Genomic DNA, 27,789 nt, shown 5'->3' on the forward strand with positions numbered 1-27,789 from the left:
ACTTCTGACCACCATGCTCTGCTACTTGCCCTGCACCATAATAACAGAAGAAATTGGAAATAAAGAGTTGTAGAATGCAAAGACATATTCACATGGAAATCTTCTGGTTAAGTAAAATCTCTTAATCTGTCCTCATGGTGGAGGTATATGGTACTATCACCAACCTCAGACTTAGTAAGAGAACAAAGAATCTCAATAATAATAGCACTTACTTTGGTTTGTCTATGCTGCTCCTGTTGTTTCATTATGCAAACTGTTCTATAAAGGCAAGATGTAGTAACAAGAGATTCCTACTACTACTTCTATTAAACCCTTCCTCAGCAAGTAGAGAAACTGCCACGTTTTGTAATAGAATGATAAGCCTTTGGAGTTGACCGAGTGAGAATCTGCCAAGTTCTAGGCTGTGTCTGTGTGAAGTGTTTGGTGCTTCCCTTGAACTTCCCTGAACTTCCCAGTTTCCTATGCCTCTGTGATTCAGACACCAAGGTTCATTTTCAAGTACTGCATGGCATTTTAAACAAACATGCCCTATATGAATCAACAAAGGCTACACAGCTAATTCCTTAAAAAATGCCTTCCAGCAACGTATCTTACTTTCCTTAACTAACCTTGCTTTTCCACTCCCAAGTCAAGTGAGTCTTGGTAAATTTCTAACCTGACCTGATGTTTAACCCCACGCATTTATGAAGAGTATCAAAATTACAAACTGTCATGGGAACTCATTAACAAAGTACAGAGTGTTAAACTATAATTACACCAATATTTTCAAGTAGAGGGAGCTATTGCATAGGAAGAGAACAGAAAAGAACCAAAAAAATAAAAAATAAAAAATACAGTGGTATATCAGCAGGCAATCAGCGCAGTAATATAAAAGAGCTGTCTATTTTGTCACTGGCAACCATGAATCACAACACACTTTTCATTTTGAAATATGAAACCATTACATTTTAAGTTTGACATGCTAATAAATAAGCTGTACAATTATGTCCTTCATTTAGGATGTCAGTTTTTGATGGAAAGCTTTTTTATTGGGGGGGAAGGGAAACTACATAATAGCTTATTCCCCTCGTGAAATGCACAGAAAGCAGCTAGCATTACTTCATATTAATAATTACTCAACTTTCTTAGAGAAAACGGCAACAGTAAAATATACCGAAAGCAAATAAATGACTTCACCAGGTTGGTGTGAGTGATCTCTGTAGTTTCATATAACACCAAATCAAATGGTAGTATTTTTAACCCAATAAATAGGTGAATTGGTTTGGTTAAAATAATTAGAAACATTTCAAAGGAAGAGTAGCCAGGAAATAATGGAAAAGTCACGGTGAGAACTTATTTACACAAAGTCCAGTCTTCTTTAGAGCTCAGGCTAGTGTCAGGTGTGCTTGCTCACTAACATTTACTCAGGCTCGGCCCTCTAGTGATTCTAAGCACTAAATCTAATCTACCACCACTTTTCCTGGAGAAGGGAACCCAAAGGCAGCTAGCTCCTTTGTCACTCAAAAGAAGACAAGCCACCTTTGAAGACGGCCCATACATAGTGTGTAATCACTGCTTCATTTCCTGGGATGACTTTCCGACTGTGTGATTTCCCACACAGCTGAATGTGAAGTGGCTTTAAGGAGTCACAGCCATTTCCCGTCATGGTCATCACATGTAGCAGCCACCCTATGGAAAAAGCAGCTGCCACTGCCTACTGGGGTGGCTACTATTCCCGAGGCTTTGCTGCATTTAAAAAAAAATGCTAAAAAGGCAAGGAAAAAAACACACAGCCAGATTCAGGCTGCTTCTCACCAGAAAAGTCTATTTTCTGAAAATATAGTCCATAATATCATACCCATGTTATATCCAACAACATGTTATAAGGATATTTCTCAAAACCTCTATCCAACTCTTTGACCCCATGCAGATTTTTAAGTCCCCATCAGTTTTTATCTCCTTTACACAAGTTTAAAATCTCTAAGTTTTCTTCTTTTGGTAAATAACACTGCAAGGAACACTGTATTCAAGAATCAAGATGTTTTAGACTAAGCAGCCAATAGAGGGCACTAAAGACCAGTCACAAAACACAAGACACGTCTTTTACTATGCAAGCCATTCTCTTCTGAAAGATATTTCCCCCTCTTTATTTAAAAGCCTTATGTCATTATACATATTCTAATGATATCCCATCTGATGCTTTAAGTCAATCACCAATGAAGGTTGTTCCCTACAGCTCTTTAAAAAAAATATATTATCACATGCCTACAATCAATTAAGAGCAGCCAACTTTCATCAGAATACTATATAAGAAAGTAGGAGATTTCACCCAAATTCTCCTCACTACTAGCTGTATATTCCCAAGAGAACCCACCTAACTGCTGTCTCAAAAGTGAATAACATCACCATACCTGTCTGAAGAACAATGGATATAAGGATTTTTGAGGTCTCTCAAAGTAATGCTAATGTTTGATATTTATTATAAACTAGAGGCCCAGTGCACGAAATTTGTGCACGGGTAGGATTCCTAGCGGCTGCCAGCTACTGGCCAGGGCTTCTCTTCCCCAGTTGTCAGCTCCCGGCCGGGGTCTGCCTTCATTCTGCATCGCTGCCTGGTGGTCAGTGCACATCATAGTGATCGATCGAACTCCCGGTCAGTTAAATTCATGAGGGGACACTTTGCATATTAGGCTTTTATATATATAGATACAGGATGTGTCAATGTTGGGGGAAATCCAAGCTGACACACTGACTCCTCTCCTCCCATCCTCCCTGAGTGGTATTACCATATACCCAGGTATTCACTTACTCTCCCTCACCCCTCCACTGAGTTGCTGACTAAGGCAAGTCACTTGGATCGCTCTCTTCCATCTGATCCTGTCTCTCCATTTCCACTGCCACTACCTTATTCAGTTTCTCATTATTTCTACCTTGTGCAACTGCTACAGCCTCCCAATAGGTCTACCTGTCTCCAGTCTTACCTCCATCAGTCTATTTTCTAGGGAGATAAAAGAATGACTTTAAAAATAAAAATGTGACCACAATTCCTCCTCTGCTTCAAACACTTCAGTGATACAGCCTTCAGGACAAAGTCCCAACCTTTTGGCAGAGAAATTCCTTCAGATCTGGAGTGCAGTCTGGTCTCCTTTCGCTGTTCCCACATATATCACTGCCCACTCCCATTCGCCCCACACACTGTCTCTAAACCTAAGAAAGACCTACCAGCATAGCATTTGTCATCATATATTTTCCTTACTGTCCCTGATCCCCTGGAGTAAGTTAGGTTCTCCTGCTAGATGTATTCACAGCACCTTGCATTTTCCCTATGATAAAATTTTTGACATTCCACTGAAATTATTGTAACTGTCTTCTCTACTAAAAATAAGTTTCAAGAGAGCAAGAATATGTTTGCTTATTTGTTGTTTTATTTCCAGGGCCTACTACAGTGCCTGCCACATAGAAGGCACTGAATAGCAGTTGAAATATCAAATGACTGAATCTATTCAGTTTCTCTCTCCTCAGTGGATCATAAACACACCAAAGGCATACCATCATATATGAATTACAACAATAACAGCAACATCAACTGGGTATACTTCCTCAGCTCTTGCCATGCCAGGCATCTTCTAAGCATCTTACTTATTTGAACCTATTTAATCCTCACACCCACATGAGGTAGATGCCCTTATTATCCTTACTTTCCAGATGAGAAAATTAAGGCAGAGAAAAATTAAATAACTAAAGCACACTGTTGATAAATGGCAGGACCAGAATTTAAACCACTCAGTTAAGTTGCAAAGTTTATGCTCTTAGCCACTAAGGGATGTGCTCCTCTATCTTAAGGTAAGTATTTGCTAAGTGAATGAATGAATGTTGAAAGAAGGCAAATTGCCAGAAGGTAAACTTATTCCATTGTCCAAGCGTATAAAACTGAGCTCCTTAAATGTGCAGCATGCTGCACAGACAGGTAAAACATGCGTTTGTTTGCCAGATTTTTCATTTACATTTACTTTCTCAAGAACCCATTCATTTGGTGAGTACATGAACAGATACAAACATATGACACTCATTATGCTCAAATGGATGGGATTCAAAGTTTCTGAAACATCTATAAAATGTATTATATGAATATTTGTGGACATTCCCACAGATCAAAGACACCAAAGTCACATAAACTCAAGCAGGGTGCATGGGCGTCACCTGGGATGGGGAGGTGGTTCCGTTGAAACATGAGCTCTGTCAGAGGCAGAGAGCTCTAGCTAGAAAGCTGCTCCAATACGAAAACTGCAAATACAGACAAGCAAGCATGGCAAGCTCAGTGCAAGGAATGCAGCAGGAAATGTTACATAAAGACACAGACGAAATGAACAGGAAGAAAAGTGGTCACATTTGATAAATTGGTCAGTGCATTATAAGTAAGGCATTTTTTAAAACAAGAGGCACATGAGACAGACATGGACTGCTCTGACATTCAACATTTATAGGCCTTGGAGTACTACTCCAATGAAGAAAAACAAAAATCACAGTGTAACAATGACTTAACCATATGGACTCTAAATAAATAACAACTTTGTTTTTCTTCTTTTAAAACTATTCTGTATCCAACACCCAAACTTTTGAAAACATTAAGTAATGTAATAGGAAGTTAAAGATCACAGCAGGAAGGTAAGGAGATAGGCCATCGTTTATTTCAGATAAAAATTTGTGTATAAATTACTTTACCTTTGATAACTTTGACACTTACTGTCAACTAAGTCTATTCAAATATAAAATTGGCCTATAGTACACTCATGAGAGGAAATAAGGTTAATTTATATGGTCTTAATTCTATGTGATTGAAGTTCTGTGCTGTTGTATATATAGCTCACCACAGCCAAAATACATGCTCTCCTGTACTACAGGAGTCCTTCACCAAAGTGAAAGGACTCCTAGAAAAACAACTTTGAACAACTATGAAATACAAAGTGCTCTAAAATTGAACAGATCTTCTAACCAATGAATTCAATGCTGTGGTGCACACTATTATAGAATTAGGCTACGAAGCTTCATTCCACAAATATTTATTCTTATGAGGAAGTATGTTTGAAAGATAATTTTATAGGATCTATACATATTAATTTCTGAATAACATAAGGTAGCTAGCTCTGTAGTATTTTATGAGAACTGTCCAAACTCAATAATTGTCAACTAAGAGAAAACTATGAAAGCAGCCAAGTAGCCAAATATTTTATTGTAAAGAGTATTCTCTTAAATGTGGCCACTATTATTTGAACTAAAAAAGCATTGAGTTAAAATCTAAATAAATTTAACACCGAAGTAAGTTTTCAAAATCAGATCTTGAGGAAGTTACTAAAAGGGAGAATGCAGAAAAAAAACCATTAAGTTTAAATGGGAGATAGCTAACTATTCCATCCTAGAGGTAGGCAGAAAAAGGAAGTGGGTATAAAGAAAGGCAAAAAAAGGGTTCCTTTACACACACACACACACACACACACACACACACACACACACACACAGAAATACGTCTTAAGGAAAAGACAGTGATCTTCAGACACTCGGCTATACATCTGGCATAAATTAAAATTTCCATTGGTAGCAATGTCAGGCAGGAAACAGGAATCCAAAGATTTTTTTTTTTTAAAGAAAAAAAAATATATACACAGGAGAGTCAAGACGACAGATAGTCAATCCACCAGTGGTAAAATGGGTATGGATTAGAAATAAGGGACAAGTTTTGAGCCCCAGCTTGGGGCCAGCCTGGCTGTGTATAGTTTCATAAGTTCTTCATTTCTCTGAGTCTGTTTCCTTAATTGTAAAGTGAGGAAGTTGGATACATGACATTTATAATCCACTCTATCAACTCTGAACTCTTCTAACTAAATTTGACTGAGTATCTTGAGTCAAATTTGTCATTAATTTCTACCAAAACATTCACAAAACTCTATAACAAGCAGGGAATGATGAAAGTTAATTCAAAACACAGCATCAGCAATGAAAAAGAGATACACTGTGGTCACAAGTATGACATATTTTTGTTAGTGATATCTTTTAAGAACTTAGAAAAAGGCCACTAACTACACAAGTCCTAACTTCCTGGGTATTCCACCATCAAAACAGAAGATACAACAAAATATATATGACATTGCCCTTTTTTTATGTGAGTCTTAAAACAACCTTTTTTCCCTTTGCCATTTTTAGATATCAAGAAAAGACATGTCAGGGACTATTAGTTGAATTAAAATCTCAAGAATAGTCCTGGTTTAAGAACGTGGCATGTAATTAATCATACTAAAAGAGCTTCTTCTGATTTGACCAACAAGCTAAGCATTTACCCTTAGGACAGAGAAATAAATGTATTTATAGTGAACATAAGGCAATAACTAAATGATTCTAATGAATAATGAGAAAGCTATCTCATCAGAATCTAACCCCATTTTTAACTATTTTATAATATAGCCAAGTATTATACTAATCATACCAAGAACCACATCATCATGTTCAAAGTAAGTACCCACAAAATACATTCAGTGCACTCAAGATAGATTAAACCGATATGGTTTCTGGCTCCTTGTATCTTATTACTTCCTAAATACTATTAGGCATTAAGAATAGATTTTTACACTCATCACACATAGAACTAAATAGTCCCTAAGCAGCACAGTAAGCACAATAAGTAAGGCAATTAAAAGTTCAATGGAAGAGAAGTGGACAGAGAAGCTTGCAAAAAGATCAAAATATATTCTAAAGCAGGGGGGGAAAAAAGCCTGCAGGTAATTTTATTCTGTACTAGAGGCCCAATGCACGAAATTCATGCAAAAGTAGGCCTTCCTTCCTCCGGCTGCAGGCACCGGCTTCCCTCTGGCACCTGGGACCTGGGCTTCCCTAGCAGGCCTGACTTCATCCGGAAGGACGTCCAGTCTAATTAGCATATTACGCTTTTATTATTATAGATAGCTTAGTACTTTAAAAATCTACTTTAAGTACCATAATATTCAAAATGGTTCAAGTGGAAGTCCCATCTTGAAGATTTTTTTAAAGACTGTTGCTTTCTCTTATCCCCTGTTGTATCCTACTAGATATTCTTCTTGGATATTAAATATGTTCCTTGGATATTTCATATCTTGAAAAATGTATGTTATGCTGTAATTATTTACACATTTACCATTCACCCCTGGCCCAGGACTTTCACTGGTTGTAAGGAAAACAAAAACAAATCACACAACTGTCCTTTATCTACAAGTCCCATTATCTGGCTGAAATGGCTGGGGTTCCACCAGGCAAACAGTAGTATAAAAGTGCAAAGTCAAACCCTCTATTAAAATTACATTAGTTAAAATTTGAATAATACTTAACACTATGAAACTATACACTTAAAAATGGTTGTGATAACTTTTGTTATGTATATTTTACAAAAAAAATTAAATGTAGAAAATGAACTTATAAATAAGAAATATCCCAGCCAGGCTGGTGTGGCTCAATGGTTGAGCATCAAACCATGAACCAAGAGGTCACCAGTTTGATTCCCGGTCAGGGCACATGCCCGGGTTGCAGACTCAATCCCCAATAGGGGGTGTGCAGGAGGCAGCTGATTGAGATATTTCTCTATAATCAATCCTACTATCTCTCTGTCCCTCTCCCTTCCTCTCTCTCTCTAAAAATCACTAAAAAAACATATTTAAAAAAAGAAATATCTCAAAATCTTCCAGAAAAAAACACACCAAACATTAACTTGAAAGTTATTATGATGCAGAGGAAGTACAGACACATAAAACTTTTAAAAGCTTTTTTAATAGTAGTTTTGGAATTCATTTTAATATTCTAAAAAAATTATTCTCAACCTATAACCTTTCAAATACCAGCTAAGTGACATTGCTCAGGTTGTTTAATTTCTAAGACTCGGGCTTCTCCTTTCTAAGTGGAAATAACAACAGTACAGATTTCATAGAGCTACTGAAAGCATTACATGAGATAAGGCATGTGAAGACCTTAGCAAGCTCATAGAAATCACTTCATAAGTGCTGTTGCTATTATTATTATTATTATTATTATTATTATTACTACTACTACTAGGAAGATGAGGATGGAAAAGAAGTTAGTAGGATAAATGGGTTTGAGGAGTTGACACTTATCATCTCATTTACTGCCTTCTAAATTTAGCTGAGCACATGTGATATAGGCCAGCAGTGCTATCCATTGCCAAACCATTCATGATGTTATAATTACATGTTTAAGACATGCAAACCAAGGGTTGGCCCTATACTTCAGCTATGCAGACCTATGCACCGGAACAGCGCCTCAGAGCAGCCTGGGGTCCTCAGTCCTCATTCTCCCTGAAAGCAGACACTGAGACAGGAGCCCCCTCTAGGCTGAGAGGTTCTCTGATAACCAGTGCCACACGAAGGGCACAGGATGCCCTTCATTCCTCAGAAAAGATTCTGCAATATGTTTTTAATCCTCGAGAGGGCAACCAATACTCTTGCTATGTAACACACAACATGTGGAATAAAACTTTGACATCTTGAAACTGTGCAGGAAACAGGCCAAGGAGTTCCTGTTGCGAAATCCAAGGTAGAACACACCCAGTTTCTACTCTCGAGCAATGAAAAAGCCAGCAGGTCTCTAAAGAGCTTTGTCCTTTAGAGGAGAAAAGGCACGGGGCTGTAAGGATTCAGGAATACTCTGAATTAATCTTCTGGAACTGTAATAAGTATGTCTCTCTGGAAAGACAAATGAAAAATTTTATCACCTTTCACTTGAGCCATAATTATGAAGGACCAGTGTTGTTTCTGGTCTAAAGACTGTACTTTCCCACTACTTGACTAGGAGCCCAGCTCCACTAGTGACTAATTGGGTGATTCTGAGCAAATTCTTTAACCTCTTGTCATCAGTTTCTTCATCCATAAAATGAGGATGACTATAGGAAATGCCTCATGGGATTGCAGAAATGATTAAATCAATACCCCCACCCCAGGCTTTCAACAATGCCTGACACAGAATAAACAGTACATAATAACTGGCTATTATTACCATGGAAAATGGTAGTCATGTTTTCCATATAAAATATTAGAAATATTAGAACACAATGTTTCTCAAAGGGTTTTTCATTAAAAGGAATAACACTTAAAACTTTAGATAGATATTAAACAGCTCACGGTCACTAAAGAAAATAAAGACATGAAATTGGGACCAAATTACCAATACCAGGACATTCCTGTGCCTGGAATGTCTACTACCTGCTTATCCACAAAGCATGCCTCAATTCCCTGTGAGGGTCCTGACAATCACCACAGGGTCTCTTAGTCTTACTCCCATCACTGCTAACACCACAGTGTATTATATAGAGTTGTTCCCATGTCTGTTTTCTTTATTCTCTTTTAATATATGTTTAGTTGTCCACTATCTCTCTATTCCCAATGAAATTTAAACGCCATGAGGACATGTGGTCTATTGGCTATTTTTGCTCACTGCTATATCCCCTGTGTCTGGAACAGTGCCTGGCACAGAATATGTTCACTATACATCTGTTAAATGAAAGATTGCTAAAGGGAACATAGCTCTTCATCTTTATATCCCTCATACTAGTTCATATTAAGTAAACAATTTTTTTTGAGAGAATGAATAACATGTATAGCAAGTCTGTGCTCAGATTCGACCTTTGAAAATCTTCGCCATCAGTTTTCAGTAGAGTAACACATTTTATGCCTACAAAGTATGGGCATTTATGTACACCTTTTTTTATTTAGTCTTCACAACCTTCCAGGCAAATATTATTTCCACTTTAACACTTATTGTTTCAGTAAACTGAGAATAAGAAAGACTGATAAGCTTGTTCAAAGTCCTAAGTAGGGTGTCAGAGCTAGAATGCAAATCCTAGCCCTTTCTGACTCGTAAGCTAGTGCTCATAACCATACCAGATGTTCACAGTAGCATACTGGTGGATACAATAGCTTATTAAACCCGAATACAAGAGGGGGCAGGCGAAAGGGGAATGTGAGCTCTAAAAAAGATCAGGTAACCTATGCCCTTTCAGGAATCATTACCAAATCAGGCCTTAGGTACCAGAAGGGGGCAGCAACACTTGCTGGCCCTCACTGGGAAGAGCATAGTTTCTCTGAATCCCTGCCTGGCTCCAAGTGACAACCACAAGCAGGGGCAGGGCAGAGCAGTACAAATCACACCATGGGAAAACAGACTTAAAGCCTGCTCATGGCTTTAATTCAGTCTTTCTGCCATACTCTAGGAAGGGCAATGACTTTTATTGACTAGCATGGTTTTTAACACTGACATGAGACTCCAGTGGGAACTTCCAAAACACACTCACACCTAGAGGTAGGGGAAGACTGGTGATGAAATACCTCTGGAGGCCGAGTTTCTTCTTTAGACCAATTCTTTTTAAAAATATATATTATTCTATTTTTAATTACATGGGAGACACAGACACATAGCCAGACTGAGAGCCACGAATTTCCTGGGAAATCTTGAGTATTTCTCAGGAGATCTGCAAAAATCAGGTGTTGCAGTAAATCTAAGCATCTCCATGTCTATATTTTAGCTCCTCATGGTTGTTTTATAAATACTAATATGTACAGTTTTGGCCATTTCTGAAATACTCACTAAAGGGAACACAATGGATATTTCATTTTGAATATCTCCTCCTCGGCAGTGCCTTCTAGTGTGAAGCGACCCTGTTCACAGGAGAGCTACCCTGTGGAAAGCACCACCCAGCTGACGAGCTGTTGCTGCCTGCTCTCTACGTTCTCTCTCCTCCATTAGACACAATGGGATTTTTTGCAGCTTCGTATTCCAGAAGAGCCATGAAATTCCCGCAAAGTTCAACATCAGGCCTGACTTAAGATCTCTGAGGCCTCCTGCTAACTCCATCCTCCTGCAGCTGCCTCGCTCGGGCAAGCGTTTGATCTGTGCGATCTGGGTTTCAAGCTGATACACACACAGCCTCTTTGATCTCTTATTAAGTGGCTTCTGGTCTCCTGATGCCTTTAGTCCTGCTGCAGGGAAGTTCTGGGAAGTCGGCCATCATCCCGAGCACACTACATACTCCACACACCAGGAGCGGGCTCCCTTCATTCACCTACTTTGCAGGCTTGAAAAGCGATCTTTAAGCCATGAGAGAATTTCCCCAGTAGCCACAATCAATCCACTCCATGAACACATCACTAAGAATTATTTTTCAAATGAAGCAGCTTAAAATGATTTAAAGGATACAGAACTTTCCCATAGAGGGAAAGAAAGCAAATCCCCCGTGAAAAGAAATCTTCGGCCCAGTTGGCACTGGAGCTTACAGTACTTTGATGTTAATAAAAATAAATGTGGACAGGAATAAGGGATGGGCAAAGAGTAGTCTTTATCGGTTCCCCTAAGTTCTGTTAAGCAAGAGTGACCTTTAAATGCAGCTGTGTGATTTGTTCAACAGTAGCTATGTATTTGCAAGAACATGGACACTACCATTACTAATAGACTGACTACATTTTGCTTTGTACCAAGATCTTAATGCTACATGGTGAGTTGGACCCAAAAAGCTCCTTAAAAAAAGGAAAAAAAAAAAGATATGGTGGCCATGTTATGGGATACCATGAGCATTAAAGTAGAACTGTATAATAACTTGCAATACATTACTATCCTCTATATGTTAGATTCTGGACATAGTATAGGTTTGTATCTGACTTTTTAGTAATACTAATATATGTACAGTTGACCCTGGAATAACACGGGTTTGAACAGTGTTGGTCTATTTATTCATGGAATATTTTTCAAGAAATACTGTAAATGTATTTTCACTTTTTTGTGATTTTCTTAATAATATTTTTTCCCCTCTAGATTACTTTATTTTAAGAATACAGTATGGCCTGGCCAGTGTGGCTCAGTGGTTGAGCTTCAACCTATGAACCGGGAGGTCATGGTTCAATTCCCGGTCAGGGCACATGCCCAGGTTGCGGGCCCGATCCCCAGTGTGGCGTGTGCAGGAGGCGAGGCAGCCAATTGATGATTCTCTCTCCTCATTGATGATTCTATCTCTTCCTCCCTCTTCCTTCTCTGAAATCAATAAAAATATATTGTTTTAAAAAGAATACAGTATGTTAGACATATAACATGAAATATGTGTTAATTATCTACTTATCTTATTGGCAAGGCTTCTGATCAACAGTAGGCTATTAGTAGTTACATTTTGGGGGAGTCAAAAGTTATATATGTATTTTCAGCTTTGCATGGTCAATGTACCTAACCCCCAAATTGTTCAAGGATCAATTGTACTACTATATGTTAAAATTAGGTTAAATCTATCAAATTCTATATCCTGAATTCTGTAAACTAATCAGCTAATACAAACACAAAGACTGGGCTTCTGCAAATTACTGAATATTACATACTGATGGTAGCATTCATGCAAATTCACCCAGCATTCAACTCTGGTAGCGAAAATTAAAATCTTTCATTTCTTCCACTTTTAAACTCAATTTTCTGATAAACACAATTAAAACTGGTGGAAGAAATATGAATAGACTTCTGGGTAAGTAGTTTATGTGCTTTTAGTTATAAAGGTCAATAAATTAATTACTGCCAATATAAAATGAAAACAAAATTGATAGTTATATATTGCTATGCTTTAATCTGTCATATCATGGAAAACCATTAGCAAATTCATGAATCATGCACCTGCTTGCATTTTATTTTCCAAGAGAATTATCTGAATAAAGAAATGACTATATAAGAAGGCATCCATTTGAATGGTCTAAATACATGTGAATCTCACAAACAGTTATGTTCAAGCAATTTGGTAAAACTCTACCAAAATTTAAAAGATATATGCTCTTGCCAGGCCAGTGTTGCTCAGTGGTTGAGCACGGACCTATGAACCAGGAGGTTTGATTCCAGGTCAGGGCACATGCTTGGGTTGCGCACTCTATCCCCAGTAGAGGGTGTGCAGAAGGCAGCCAATCAATGATTCTCTCACATCATTGATGTTTTTGTCACTCTCTCCCTCTTCCTTTCTCTCTGAAATCAATAAAAATATTTTTTTAAAAAATAAAAGATGTATGCTCTTTTCAAAAAAGAAAAAGAGAGAGAGAGAGAATTCATGAACGTGGACAACAGTGTGAATGCGAGGGTGGGTGAAGGTGAAAGAGGGCAGAGGGGAAAGTGGTGATGGAAAAAATTAAATTCAATTTTTTAAAAAGACAGAGAGAGATGCTCTTTTTTTATTGATTTCTTTTTTTTGAGAGAGAGAGATAAAAATATCAATGAGAGAGAAATATCAACATCAAACAATTAGCTGCAGGCCCCCCTGTTGAGGATTGAGCCTGCAACCCAGGCTCTGACCAGGAATCGAAGATGTGACCTCTTGGTGCATGGGTTGATGCTCAACCACTAAGCCACACTGGCTGGGCAAGAGATGCTCTTTTGATAAGCAATTCCACTTACAGGAATTTGTCACAAGATACTATTCCCACCTTTTTGCAAGAGTATGACAAGGATATCCACTAGAACCCCATTTAAAATATTCACCAACTGGGTACAGGAGATTGGTTAAATAAATTATTGTACATTGACAATATTATATTATATTATGCAGTCATTAAAAAGAACTAGGTCTCCAATAAATTTAACAAAATATATAAAAAAGAAATAGGTAGTTCTATAAATACCAAAATGAAAGAACATATAATTGAGGAAAAAAGCAATGTGCTTAAAATGTTTATGACATATTCCATTTACATATAAAAAATATTAGCAACCAAAAACTATTACTGAGCCAACCATGTATGTATAAAATATCCTGGGAGAATAAACAAGAAAATCAGGAGTTTTATCTGGAATACATGAGAGATGATGGTCAAAGATAGAATCACTTGTCATGGGATACCTTTATGTATCTTTAAATTTTTATGCCATATATATGTATTACTTATCTTTAAAACATTTTTAATGTTTTCATAAACTCATTCTGTTGCACATAAGAAAAACATCAATTTAAAGATACATACATGAAATTTATACAGTCCCTTCTTACACCTTTTAAGTCTTTTGTGAAGAGAATCCCATCTAATACTAGTAGAGTTGGTAGTCAAAACTGCACACTGTTTTTCTCACAAATACTAAGGCATACCATATCTAAGACAAATACTACTTGGGTTCTATAACCCATTTCTTCTATTAAGAAAAATTAATCACTTAATTTCTATCAGGATGAATACTTTCACTATTTTTTTCAATGAATCATCATTTGCCCATGGTCTTTCAAACAACTTTTTAAAGCATTACTAACAGTTTATGTATGAATAACCTCTCAATGGCTGTGCTATTAAGCTTTCTATTTTTTATCTCTTTCAGTATCTGAGGTAAACCCAAAGTTTTTAAAAAATATCTGTCTTGACAAACATTGAATCTGTCCATATCAGAAGGGGAGAAAAATTAGGTATGGGGTGTGGGAGGGAGAACTATTGGTTAATAAATTTTACCTTCTAAATCATTAAAATTCAAAAGTATCAAGAATGGCAATATCATGGCTAATGTTCAAAAATTGGCTAATGTCAAACATGTCTGGTGATTTATAATCATGAGGGGTTATTCAAAGTTCAACATAAATCAAAACACCAGAAAATATCCACTTGCCATGTTTAATTTATAAGGTCAACTGAAGGTAAAATCCACACAGTTCTAAATGTATTTCAAGCTTTATGGTAGATTTAAAAAATTACAGATTCTCAGAATACCAATAATTGCTTCATTATTGAACATTAACCCACAACAAATTACTTGCACTAACTTAGGATTCTTAAATTTGTAATTACTTTTGTTTGAAACAATAAACACTAGTTCTTACACAATGCACATGAACACAGTATATTAATTTTTAATACTTACTAAACTTTCATATAAGATTAAGAATATTATCTAATGGTTTATCTTAAAGACATGAAAAATTTTTGCAAGCTGGAAAAATAGAAAGATCTGCTGTGATAAATTAATTACAGGGATCCCTGGTAATAAAATGCACATGGAAGTAATCCTCATAAGAAACGAAGCAGTAGAGTGTGGTGGTTAAAAGCGTAGACTCTGGGAGCCAAATGTTTGAGTTAAATTCTAGTTCTGCCACATACTAGCTGTGTGAATTTGAACAGGTTACTTAACCTCTCTGTGCTTCCGGTTCCTCAATTCTAAAATGAGGATAATAATAGTATGAACTTCCTATGGTTCTTGGGAGGAATACATAAAGCAATTAAAACAGTGCCTAGCAAGTAGTAAACACTCAGTAAATGTTAGCTATTACTATTTAATTTGTATTAATTTTATTTGTATATTGGGATTAATATTAGTGTGAGCATTAGTAATATTCCAAGGAATAAAGACATTACACATAGATATTAGGGAATTAAGACAAAAATAACTAGGGCACAATATGTAAGCCACACCTAGAAACTGGCAAGAAACTATACTACAGAAATGTATAACCAAATTTCTGAAGTGTTTAATGATGCTTAGAGAGTACATAGTTGGCCACAATATTCATATGTTCAACCAATTATGCACATTGCTGTTTTCCATGACACAATCCTATACAGCATGATGTTACAGTGACCAATCAATGACTCTTCTAATATGGTACATATACAGGGCAGGATTTTCACTAGTCACTACATGGAGTAGTGCCAAAGAATATTTGAAATTAACAAATATTCTGCTTCATTCAAATAATAGCCAACAGAGCTACTATCCCTTTACCTTAAAATCTAATGAGAAGACTTACCACCCAAATCATATGTACTGTCTTCCCTGTTGCTGTCTCCTTTTCCTTTGCTCCAATCTATTTAAAATGCTTTTCATGAAAGTGAATTTCCACACTTTGCTCTTTGGCCATATGACTGAACTACAGAATTGTTCAGTAGATTCAGCTCCTTCATTTCATAAGACATGCTTCTTTTCTCTACTCAGCTACAAAACTTCCACCAGTAGTTAATCACGAATCACCTGTCCAGACAGCAACCCCATATTCCCATGGCCAACTCAAGATCCTTTATCGGTTCACTCATCTTTTCCTAAGGTTTGGCTCAATTTATGTAAAAAGTAAATTTCTGGCCAATTATCCACAATGGGATAATTTACATATGGCTCATCAAGAGTTGGCTGCATTTTAAAATACAACTTTACAATTAAATTTAGACTTCTCTAAACAAAGACATCTAACATTAATTTTCTTAATCTCACTAAATAGTTGAACATTGACAGAGTACATATATAGTGTAGTAGGGCTCCATTTGAGGAAAATATAAAAAATTTTTGTCTTTATTTTTAATTGGATCATTATTAATAATGTAATACTCATATTTGCATAATAATATAATTTTTACTACTTTACACATTAATTTATTTAACCCACAACAATCCTTTGAGCTGGACATTATTATCTCCATTTTATAGATGAAGAAATTGCATAAGCATCTATGAAATAGATATCATATACAATTTTGTCAGGCTCTTGAAGAATTCCTTATTAGTTCTAAAGAAATGTGTTTAACTAAATATTCAAAGGTAAATTTTCAACCTCTTCAATACTGCTAATGCAGGCCCTTTACAACCTAGAAGCTCTCCTACTCTACTAACACTTTCTCCCATGGCCAAGATGTTTCTATCACACTTCTTATTCTAAATATGCTAAGCCTGAGGGTGGGGTGGGAGTGGGGGATCTGCACTGATCCTATTCAGCTATCTAATACATTCATATGGGATGCATCAAACAGTAATAACCAGGAACACAGCCTTTCATAGCTTTTGCTAAACCTTCACCTGGTTTTGCAAAAAATATTTTTAAACTTTAGAATTTATTACCTAATTACAACAAGAGGTGGTATAACCAGTTAATTAAGTTGCCCCAAATAAAATTTTATTTTAAATGATTTTTTTAACATTGATTTTAGAGAGAGGAAGGGAGGATAGAGAGATAGAAACATTGATGAGAAAGAAACATCATCGATTGGCTGCCTCTAGCATGCCCCCTACTGGGGATCAAGCCCACTAACCGGGGCATGTGCCCTGATCAAAAATCAAACCAGACTTCCTGATTCATGGGTTGATGCTCAACCACTGAGCCACACCTGCCAGGCTCCAAATTTTAAATTGTGTTTATGTGTTATCTAAATGTTATAGTGGAGCCCTGGTGTGGCTCAGTTGGTTGGGTGTTGTCCCATGTACCAAAAGGTTTCCGGTTCAACTCCTGGTCAGGGCACATGCCAGGGTTGTGGGCTCGATTCCTGGTAGGGGGAGTACAGGAGGCAGCCGATTGATGTTGCACTCTCACATTAATGTTTCTCTCTCTCTCTTCTCTCTTACTCTCTCTGAAATCAATTTAAAAAAAAATAGCCTTGGGTGAGGATTAAAAAAATAAAAAGGAAATGTTTCTGTTACGTAGGGATTAAATTGGAGGAACCAAGATGGCGGCAAAGTTAAACAACTAAACTGCCGCCTTGCACAACAATTTCAAAAATACAACTAAAAGACAAAACGTCTACCACCCAGAACCACAGGAAAGCTGGCTGAGTGGAAGATTTACAACTAAGAAGAGAAAGGAGCACAAACGCTGAAAAGCTGAGGTACGGAGGCGCGCTCAAAGCAGGCTGGCGGCAGGCGACTGGGCGCACGGCTTTTCTTCAACCCAAAGGGAGACAAACTCCCGATCACTCTGAAATCCAGTTTCTGGGGACACGCGGGGGACCCAGACGCCTATGGGGAGAAGCTGGACTCTCGGCCATCGGGTCAGAAAGTGAGAGTGACTTTTTTGCAGAGTTGCACCCAGCAATCAGTGTTTACTGCGCTGGAGCGCAGGACACAGGGACTTGGAAACGCTGAAAGGCAGAGATGGCTGACGGCAGCCATTGCCGTTTGCCACTCCCTAGGCTAGTGACGCCCAGAGACCCCGCCCTACCCTTAGACCCCGCCCTGCACATTCTACAAACCCGCCCAGGCTCCACACAGTGGCTTTTGCATATAAATGGCCTATTCTGTGGCAGCTTAACCAAATTAACTGCAGCTCCAGTCAGACTGCTCCAAAACCGCCCAAGCAAAGAGGAGAAAACTGTAGTTCTTGCTGTAGCTCCTGCTGGGGGGCCTCAGACAGTAGCTGACCTGCACCCCATTGGAAATCCAGACACTAGTGTATCTAGTGGTCGGTGTGAGACGACACCAGATTTCAACCACTCTCATCAGGGACACATTCAAGAGGCAGACTCAGTGAGCACCAAAGCCCTACTGTGTCTCCAGCACAGCAATTCTTCCGATATAGACACAGTGGGTCCTCACAGCCAATTGGCCTGGAGGTCAATTCCTCCCAGTGACACCAACAACAATCAAGACTTAACTACAACAAGGCTGTACACACAGTCCACAAAGGGGTACACCAAGAGTGTCCACCTCAGGTAACTGGGAGGCTGACCCATTGAACCAATAGGACACCTAGTACACAAAGCTACCCAACCAACTCAGGGAAGCAGCGAAAATGAGGAGGCAAGGAAACAGATCCCAAACAAAAGAAATGGAGGAGAACAAACAAATGGACATAGAGTTCAAAACCACGGTTATAAGGTTTTTCAAGAATTTCATGGAAAAGGCCAATAAATTTAATGAGACCCTCGAGGATATGAAAAAGGACCAACTAGAAATTAAACATACACTGACTGAAATAAAAAATATTATACAGAGACCCAACAGCAGACTAGAGGAATGCAAGAATCAACCCAAAGATTTGAAATACAAAGAGGCAAAGGACACTCCTCCAGAGAAGCAAGAAGAGAATTCAGAAAGTTGAAGATAGTGTAAGAAGCCTCTGGGACAACTTCAAGCGTACCAACATCAGAATTATGGGGGTACCAGAAGAAGAGAGAGAGCAAGACGCTGAAAACCTATTTGAAGAAATAATGACTGAAAACTTCCCCCACCTGATGAAAGAAACAGACTTACAAGTCCAGGAAGCATACAGAACCCCAAACAAAAGGAATCCAAAGAGGACCACACCAAGACACATCATAATTAAAATGCCAAGGGCAAAAGACAAAGAGAGAATCTTAAAAGCAGCAAGAGAAAAACAGTTAGTTACCTACAAGGGAGCACCCATACAATTATCAGCTGATTTCTCAACAGAAACTATGCAGGCCAGACAGGAGTGGCAAGAAATATTCAAAGTGATGAATAGCAAGAACCTACAACCAAGACTACTCTACCCAGCAAAGCTATCATTCATAATTGAAGGTCAGCTAAAGAGCTTCACAGATAAGAAAAAGCTAAAGGAGTTCATCACCACCAAACCAGTATTATATGAAATGCTGAAAGGTATTCTTTAAAAAGAGGAAAAAGAAAAAAAGGAAAGATAAAAATTATGAACAACAAATATATATCTATCAATAAGTGATTCTAAAAGTCAAGTGAATTAAAAATCTGAGGAACAGAATAAACTGGTGAACATAATAGAATCAGAGGCATAGAATGGGAGTGGATTGATAATTCTCAGGGGGAAAGGGGTGTCTGTGTGGGGGGTACGGGAAGAGACTGGACAAAAATCATACACCTATGGATAAGGACAGCGGGGGGGGGGGGGGGGGTAAGGGCAGAGGGGGGGTGGGAACCGGGTGGTGGGGAGATATGGGGGGGAAAAAGGAGAAACAATTGTAATAATCTGAACAATAAAGATTTATTAAATTTAAAAAAAAGTAGGGATTAAATTATTAAGGACCAGCAAGTTTTTCTTTTCTTATTTTACTGAAGTGTTTTAAAAATGTCTGAAGCACTTGCCTGCTTAAATGTGCAACATTCAAGGTATAAAACTTGCAGATAATGTCACTTAACAGGATAAAACAACCATTATAATATCTCTATATATAAAAGCCTAAGCGACCAAACAACCCAACGACCAAATGACTGGTCGGCTGGTCACTATGATGTGCACTGACCACCAGGGGACAGACACTCAATGCACAGGATTGGGCTCCCTCCTGTCTGGATTGGGCCTACGGGCTTCAGGCTCCCTCCTGCATGGACTGGCCTGCAGGGATTAGGCTCCCTCCTGCCTGGATCGGGCCTGCGGGGATCAGGCCGAAACTGGCTATCCGACATCCCCTGAGGGTTCCCGGATTGTGAGAGGGCACAGGCCAGGCCGAGGGACCCCACCGGTGCACAAATTCATGCACTGAGCCTCTAGTCTATATTATAAAAACCCAATGGCCCTAACGCCCTAACAACCAAAGACCGGCGTGGGTGGGCGGGGGCCACACGATTTCACACACTGGGCTTCTAGTCTATATATATAAAAGCCTAAGCGACCGTTAAGACCGACCAACCAGTCGACCAGTCACTATGACGCACACTGACCACCAGGGGGCAGATGCTCAATGCAGGAGCTTCCCCCTGGTGGTCAGTGCACTCCTACAGCCAACCTCCCATGGCCCCTCCCCCTGGTCGGCCAACCTCCTGCAGCCCCTCCCCCCAGCCGGCCAGCCCCCGAACTGGCTGGCCAACCTCCTGGGATCCCTTCCCCTGTCTGTCCCCCCAATAAGCCTCAATTGCTGGCCAGGCTGAGGGACCCCCCACCCGTGCACGAATTCGTGCACCGGGCATCTAGTATTATATAAGAGTACAAATATAGATAGATGATAGATAGATAGATAGATAGATAGATAGATAGATAGATAGATTCAAATAATAATGGAAATGTAGCTAAATATCTAAGACCACATCTGAAAGGTATCTTCTAAACCAGCAGTTGCCAACCGGTGGTCTGTGGACCACTGGTGGTCTGTGAGGTCCGAAAGGCTGGAGACCACTGTTCTAAACTACATCCCAATTATCAAAATGGTTAAGAAGAAATACCATTGAATGTGTTCATTTAGTCCCAGTTAATTTAGGCTAACCTAAACTTTATGCAATCATTCTGCAAATATTTGTTAATCACCTACCATGTGCTAGGTAATAGAACTTCATTGGGGAGTTCTACCAGCCAAATGGTATATACCAGCCATTTGTTTTATATCCTCTAATATGGACCAATATATAAACTTCCAGGATCTTATAGTATTAATATTTTTAGAAAAATATTTCCCAAAATGTACATTATTTGAAATCAACACTCATAATTCAATAATATTCTAAAGAGAAGTTCTAATAACGAAGAAGGTTATCTGGCACAGAAATAAGCCAGCAAAAACGAAAGAGATATAATCTATTTCAGTAATCTTAAATCACACTGCCAAAATATGGAATTTAATGTCTTACATATTGCTTAAAATATTTTCCTTTTAATCTATTCCCGATTGCCTTATTATATTAAAAACAAAAGAATTGATTTTTATATCTCTTGGCATTTTATGTGCTTTGATAGAAGACTTTTTTTGCTTTATTAAACCACAATGTGTTTAGGCAGCACAAATGTATTAAAATATGCATCTTAAAAGTGAGGAGATCTCTTGCCAGCAGTTTTAATTCCCCATAATAATCAGAAGCTCTAAAAGTACTATAAACTAAAAATAATAATAATAATAAATTTTAAAAAAATAAAAGTACTATAAACTGGTAAGCTGGTAAGCATATAGATGTCTTATTGTGACCTTTCACATCCTCCCCAAATGTATCAATCATTTTACCCTAGTCATATTTGGGGTACATATAAATACATAAATATTATGTGCCCCATTATTAAATGTAAATATTTACCATGTAGACATTTCACATTTCTACTTAATTAAGCTCAATGAGATTAACAGTAAGCAAAACTACAAAAACCTCCATGTGAAGGGGAGGGAGAGGAGTAGAATTGGGAATAACTACTAATATGCATAAGGTTTCTTTTGGGGGTGATGAAAATGTTCTAAAATTAGACTATGGTGATGGCTGCACAAATCTAAATATACTAAAAGCAACCAAACTGAATGATCAATTGTCAAGCTAACAATGCAAAATATGACACCTCATCTTTGGACAGTAACTGTCTACATCAAATCATTCAGTTTTGCCTAAGTTAATGGGTGCCTTAAAATGATTACTACTTCATATAATGTTAGTACAAACTAATCACTCCAAAAAACTCTACAGAGGTTCTTATACCTGGTAATCCAAAATGCTGAATCCCAAGCCTTTATGATCTTTTACTAGTTCAACAATCTTGACTTCAGGAGACCACAGTGCTAATTCCCCATCATCATCATCTTCAGTGTTGACATCTACATTGTGATCAGCCTGAAATACAAAAGAACATATATGCTTTAAAACATTGTCCTTTCAATTCTGAAAAGAACATGTCAGGAATCTCATAGCTGCTTCTCAAACTGGGGGTTCTCTTTGGCATGCATAGTTTTTTATTTCTAATGTGCTTAAAGGGTCATGCACAGAGGCATATATACTCTAATATACAGATCTTCATGAAAATTCAAGCACTTAAATATGCAGATTGTTCATATAGGTTTTTTTAAATGTAAAGTACCCATTTCATTCAAAGTATTAACACTGACCTCTTATACTTCAATGAGTTCTGTCATCCCATTAGAAGCATAAAAGGAAAAATATGCAATTTAAGGAAAAATGAAAACATCATACAAAGTCAAAGCTTAAAAGATATTTAAGTAGCAATACCTGAATTTGCAGTTATAGTGAGAGACAAAGAAAGATGCTAACACAGAGAGAAACCAGAACAGGACACAGAGAAACCACTTCTGTTGACTCCTAGAAGTTTTCAAGTAAAGACTTCACTAGAAAAATAAGGTGGGAAAAAATCCAAGTCTTTGGGAATCATGTGAATCTAAAAACAGATAAAAATCACTACGTTGAAATAATGAAAATCTCATCTTGGAGGAATTAGATTGGCACAGCTACCCAGTCCACTCTCCTTGGTAATTTCCCCTGACCTCACAGCCCCAGGTCCTCCTATTCCAGGCTTCCCCTTCTTTCACGGAAAAGAGTCACTGCCATATGGAATTCTAGGAAATTAAATGATACAGGGTCAATGAGTCAACTATGCAGAGCAAGAGTAGTTGCTCCAACCTTCTGTCTTGACACTATTTATATTACTGTATAGTCGAGAGTTTTTTTATATGATTTAACTTTCCTAAAATACTCTGAATTTCTACCTGAAGCTCAAGAATTATCTTTTTCTTTGTAGCCCTAGCAACAAGCTAGAATGAAAACTCTTCAGGCTATCGTAGAGTTTACCATGGTTATCCACTCAAACCACAACAGTGACTAGCACACAACAGCCACTCGAGAAATATTTGATCATACATTAATGAATCAACCATCTTTCAGTGGTTTTTCCCTGAAACTCTTTTAATAAAGCTACAGGCTAAATAATAATTTTCAAAAGTAGACTTCTTAAAACTTTGGGAAATCCTAGTAAATAAAATGAAAGTGTATTATTTCTACAAATATCATTTTGAGTGACCTGTATAAGAGAATCAATTTAATGGAATTAAAGTTGGGGGGAAACCCCTCTAACATGGAAGAGTAGCTAACACACAAACACATTTTAATTAGGGTTGGTCCAGACCTCAAGCTGTCCCTGCAGGACATGGAAAGTCAATACTCAATCCATGGTGCATTAAATCTAAACATGGGAACAATTTCTTGGTTCTTGAGTTACAAAATTTGACATTAGTGGGAATGTTCTGGATCAATAACCTCTGTATATATCAGCCTGATGTGAGGAAATGATACTTATAAAGAACACATTCATACCTTCCAATAAAAAGTAAAGTTCCAATGGCTAATACAATGTGATTAATGTTTTATTGGGGCATTTAATACCCTCACTGATTAATGACCATTAGAATTTTGGCTGAGCGGCCTAAACAGATAGAGTTTAAGAACTTAAGATAGCATTGGGATAAATGAAAAAAAGAGACAGATGGAAAAGAGAGCCAGGATTTAAAAAAAAACACATACAATTCTAAAACTCAAGTTCATAGGAATTCCAAGGCATTTAAAGTATATAAGCTATTATTCCACAACCTGAAATATGTCATTTTGATACAATCAATTTTGCATAACTCCTGTATTCACAGAATGGAAAGCAATCAACTAATGGGCAGCAAGGCTGACATTTAGCATAATTCAGAGCTGTAGTTTACCCATTGTGGTAAAGTATGACAGATGGGAGGACAGAGTCAGCAAGCTGGGTTGGTGATTTACACACCCTGTAAGATTAGATTAAAGGCATTTTTATCAACCTTTAGAGGTAAGCCATCACCCACACTTAGTTTTAGTAAAGACAGCAAGAGTCAAAAAAGGGTGGCATTTGAGTCCCTTCTTTGAAGTATGCTTCACTAAAGATAAAACATTTTTAAAAAGATTCTCAATCAGTAATCTCCTAAGCACTTCTTATATGCCCAGTACAGAATGAAAACACTATGAGATACAAAATAATTTTAAGATATGTCCTCTGCTCACAGGAGCTGACAATTTCCTGGTAAAAACAAGTTTAAATAAGCACCTGTGACTATAAGATGGTGCTAAGCTAGACTCTTACGTCTGTTAGAAGATCAGAAAACAAAGATAGGTGAACTGGAGGAGTCAGGAATAGCTAAAGCTAACTTTCACGGAGCACCTTCAATGGGCAAGGCATTGTGACTAGCACTTTGCCTACATTACTTCATCTCCTCAACACAAACGGATGAAGTGGCTAAGAACTAAGTATCCCCACTTTTCAGAGGAAGAATATGATCAGAAGCCAAGTTATTTGCTCAAAGATTCACAATCAGTACATGATAGAGCAGGATTAGAGTCCCTGTGTTTTGAAATTCAGACCATAGGTAGGTAACAGGGAAGGCCCCATGTATCTAAACTTTTGTTATTAGAATTATAATCTAGAAGAGTCCGGGAAGGTGGAAATGGCATAAAAGATGAGGTTACAAATGGCATAAGATGACAGAGCATGTGCTTGAAACTGTTTTCATAATCACAATGCTCTTTAAAAGAAAAAAAGGGTATCAAGAGCATCGAAAGTGTTATTTTATTCTCTGACCTTCTGAAGGTTTTTATAGCAATTTTTAGACTTCACTTCAAAATAGGTCATAGATCTTCATATTTTTGAGGCTCTGAAAAAGGGGAAGTCCATTAGATATTCAACAACGTCTTCAACTGATGAAGATGAACTGAGTTAAACCGGGAGCCAAAAGCAATGAGCCCAGGCAAATGCTAGAAAAAGCTTCTCTAAAATCCAAGAGCATGCACATTAATGTCACCAATATTGCAAGGGGGGGAAAAAAAAAAGAAAATTTTATGATATTATATGAAAAGTAACAGTTTGAAAGCTATGCATTGTTGTCATTGAGAGCTACCGTAGTCAAATAAAAAAAGGCGGAAATATTTTCTCTCTCTTTATATCGTAACACACTCTTCGGGGGATCCTTGATGAGTGGGCGTGCCTGTGGGAACGGTGGTGCACTGATTTAGTACCTCCATCTCAGGAGGAGAGGCTGCAGTGGTCCTTGGCTCATCTACAGAGGCTTCATCATCAAACAACCGTCGACAGCAAACCAAGGTAAAGGGGGGTGGCACTTCCTTAAGAAAGGAGACTGCTTCTCGGCGAGATTTCCCATAGAGCTGCACACCATTGAACTAGAAAGACAAGTCAGAATTAAGGAGGTCCCAGATGGAAAAAAAAACACACACAAAAGTCTCCAGCTTACATCAATCTATCAAAATGAAATTAGGATATTGTTTTACTTTCCCTGTAAACAAAGGGCCTAAACTTAACATTATTTTAGTAGTAACAAAAAACATTAGAAATCCTTAAAATTTATAAAAACTTAAGGCTAAACCTCTATTGAACTTGGGTGAATAAAGTGTAAAATGGGTGCAGAGTACAATTTTTACTGGGAATGTGATCTGCCTAATATTTCATACCTCCATGGCTCCTCCTTTCTAAACTCCAATGTTCTATTCTCTCATCTGCTTCTACCCATCTCTCCTTAAACACATTCAATATCACTTACAGCCTTCTTAAGACCATTTCCTCTTGCTTTTTCATTTTTTAAGAATATCACTATAGATATTAACACCAATTTTAAGGCTGTTAAAAGCTGCTAGACTGACAGCGTATAGGTAACAAAATCTAGGCTACTGTCAAAATTTAGCCTCAGTTCACAATTTCCTTTCACATCCCACAAACTCTTAATACCAGACTGAGAAAAGTCACTTCGATAGAAAAGTAGATATAACATGGCATCAGTTCTATTCTTACATGCTCTGCTGACACAGTCACCAATTGCAGAGAGTGTGTCAGTTTTCAAATTATTTTATATGTCTAAAAGAAAAAAAGATAACCAACTATTCCTTAATGATGAGTAATACTTATCACCAAAAAAAATCTAAATTTTATATTCTTTGTAGTGCACAATAGCAATATTTTGCACCAAAGATGATTTATAAAGATGTCTGTTCTAATTTTCCATATATATATATATATATATATATATATGACTTTAGCTCAAGGAGCGCTTCCAGTTCTGACGAAACGTCACAAAAAGCTGATCTGTCTGCTGCTCCCAAAAGGCTGAGGCATGAACACAATCCAGGCAACAGATAATCTTTTCACATCTAACTCTGGGACTTTCTGGGAGCGGTCAGCAGCATCATTCGTTTTAAAGGCGTTCTGTTTCTGGCATAAAATGTGGCAGGTGCAGTGCTAATGTCTGCCTTTGTGGGGGGAACCTCTGCACCAAATCGGTCACTGCTCAGAGAAGAAGAGCACAGTGGGTTGTTGGAAGCATCCCATCAGCAAGTGATCTGAGCCCCGAGTCAACTGTCCCTTGGAACCACTCTCAGGCCTGTAACATACCAAGCACTTAGCCATCAGGCCAGGCAATCTCCCTGCCTCTTAATTATTTACAAAGAAATCACCACATAGTAAAGAGACCCGCCTGTGCTTCGGGGAGCTAGCCCGAGTGGAAAAGTAAACATCATCTCCCAGGACGTTCTGACTGATGAAAGGGCCCAGGGGACAGCACGTTCAGCAGCAGATGAAAGGCTTGCCTTGGAAGAATTACAAGCCAATCACCACACCAAAGTGGGCAAGGAGGGACCCGTCCCCGATCACACCATGTCCATGGTGCCAACTGGTGCCAGAGCACAGAAAGTTCTAAAACCGACCAAATGGGTAGTAACCTACAAGGAAAACAAAGCAAGCACACATACTCAAAGAAGGAATTCTACCCATACACAGTGTTAGACTGTGTTTCACATTACTTCCGCAAATTAGAAAGACACTTTTCAGGTTTTCATCTTGGAGTACATTTAAATATTTATTTAGCTCATTATTTATTCATTTGAATTGTCTCCAATTATTATAGCCATGCCTGGTAGTCCTCCTCTCTGCGCTCTATCGCTGAAGGGATTGGTCACATTTCCCATTACCAGCTCCTACCTAAGGGGATTTATGGCTGCTGCAAATAGCTGCTCTGGGCTGAGCTTTGGCACAGTGTTCTAACCCCAAAGCATATTTGTGTTTCTGTTTTGAACTCTAAGGAGTACATTAAACACACACACATACACACACACTTTACGCTCAGGAGTTTATCTGGCTAACTTTACAGAGCTTTTTAAAATTGTTATTATTTCTATATTTGGTTACTCAGAAGCAGCCAATTTTTTTTTTTCAGAGTTCACATTATTTTTCTAGGCCCTTCAACTTGAGACTCTCTTAAGGGCTACCACTTCTCAACTGTTCAAACTGTGATTAGAAAACGCACACATACGTACTCATTTGCAGAGTACATAATACTGCACAAGTATTGTGCCACTACATTACCTCATTCAATCCTCACT

General features: G+C 38.0%; 1 protein-coding gene across 5 annotated transcripts in view; it reads right to left on the reverse strand.

Moving 5' to 3' along the window:
* The window catches only part of PATJ (PATJ crumbs cell polarity complex component), a 313,058-nt gene that overhangs the window by 214,303 nt on the left and 70,966 nt on the right, over positions 1–27,789 (reverse strand). For all 5 annotated transcript variants that reach the window (XM_079776628.1, XM_079776629.1, XM_079776630.1 and 2 more), the window contains exons 16-17: positions 25,420–25,581; positions 22,078–22,209 (exon numbers count right to left, since the gene is read on the reverse strand). In XM_079776628.1, the coding sequence (XP_079632754.1) occupies positions 22,078–22,209; positions 25,420–25,581 (294 nt within the window). The remainder of the gene's footprint in view (positions 1–22,077; positions 22,210–25,419; positions 25,582–27,789) is intronic.

The sequence above is a fragment of the Cnephaeus nilssonii genome, assembly GCF_951640355.1.
Source record: "Cnephaeus nilssonii genome assembly, chromosome: 7".
Taxonomy (NCBI): domain Eukaryota; kingdom Metazoa; phylum Chordata; class Mammalia; order Chiroptera; family Vespertilionidae; genus Cnephaeus; species Cnephaeus nilssonii.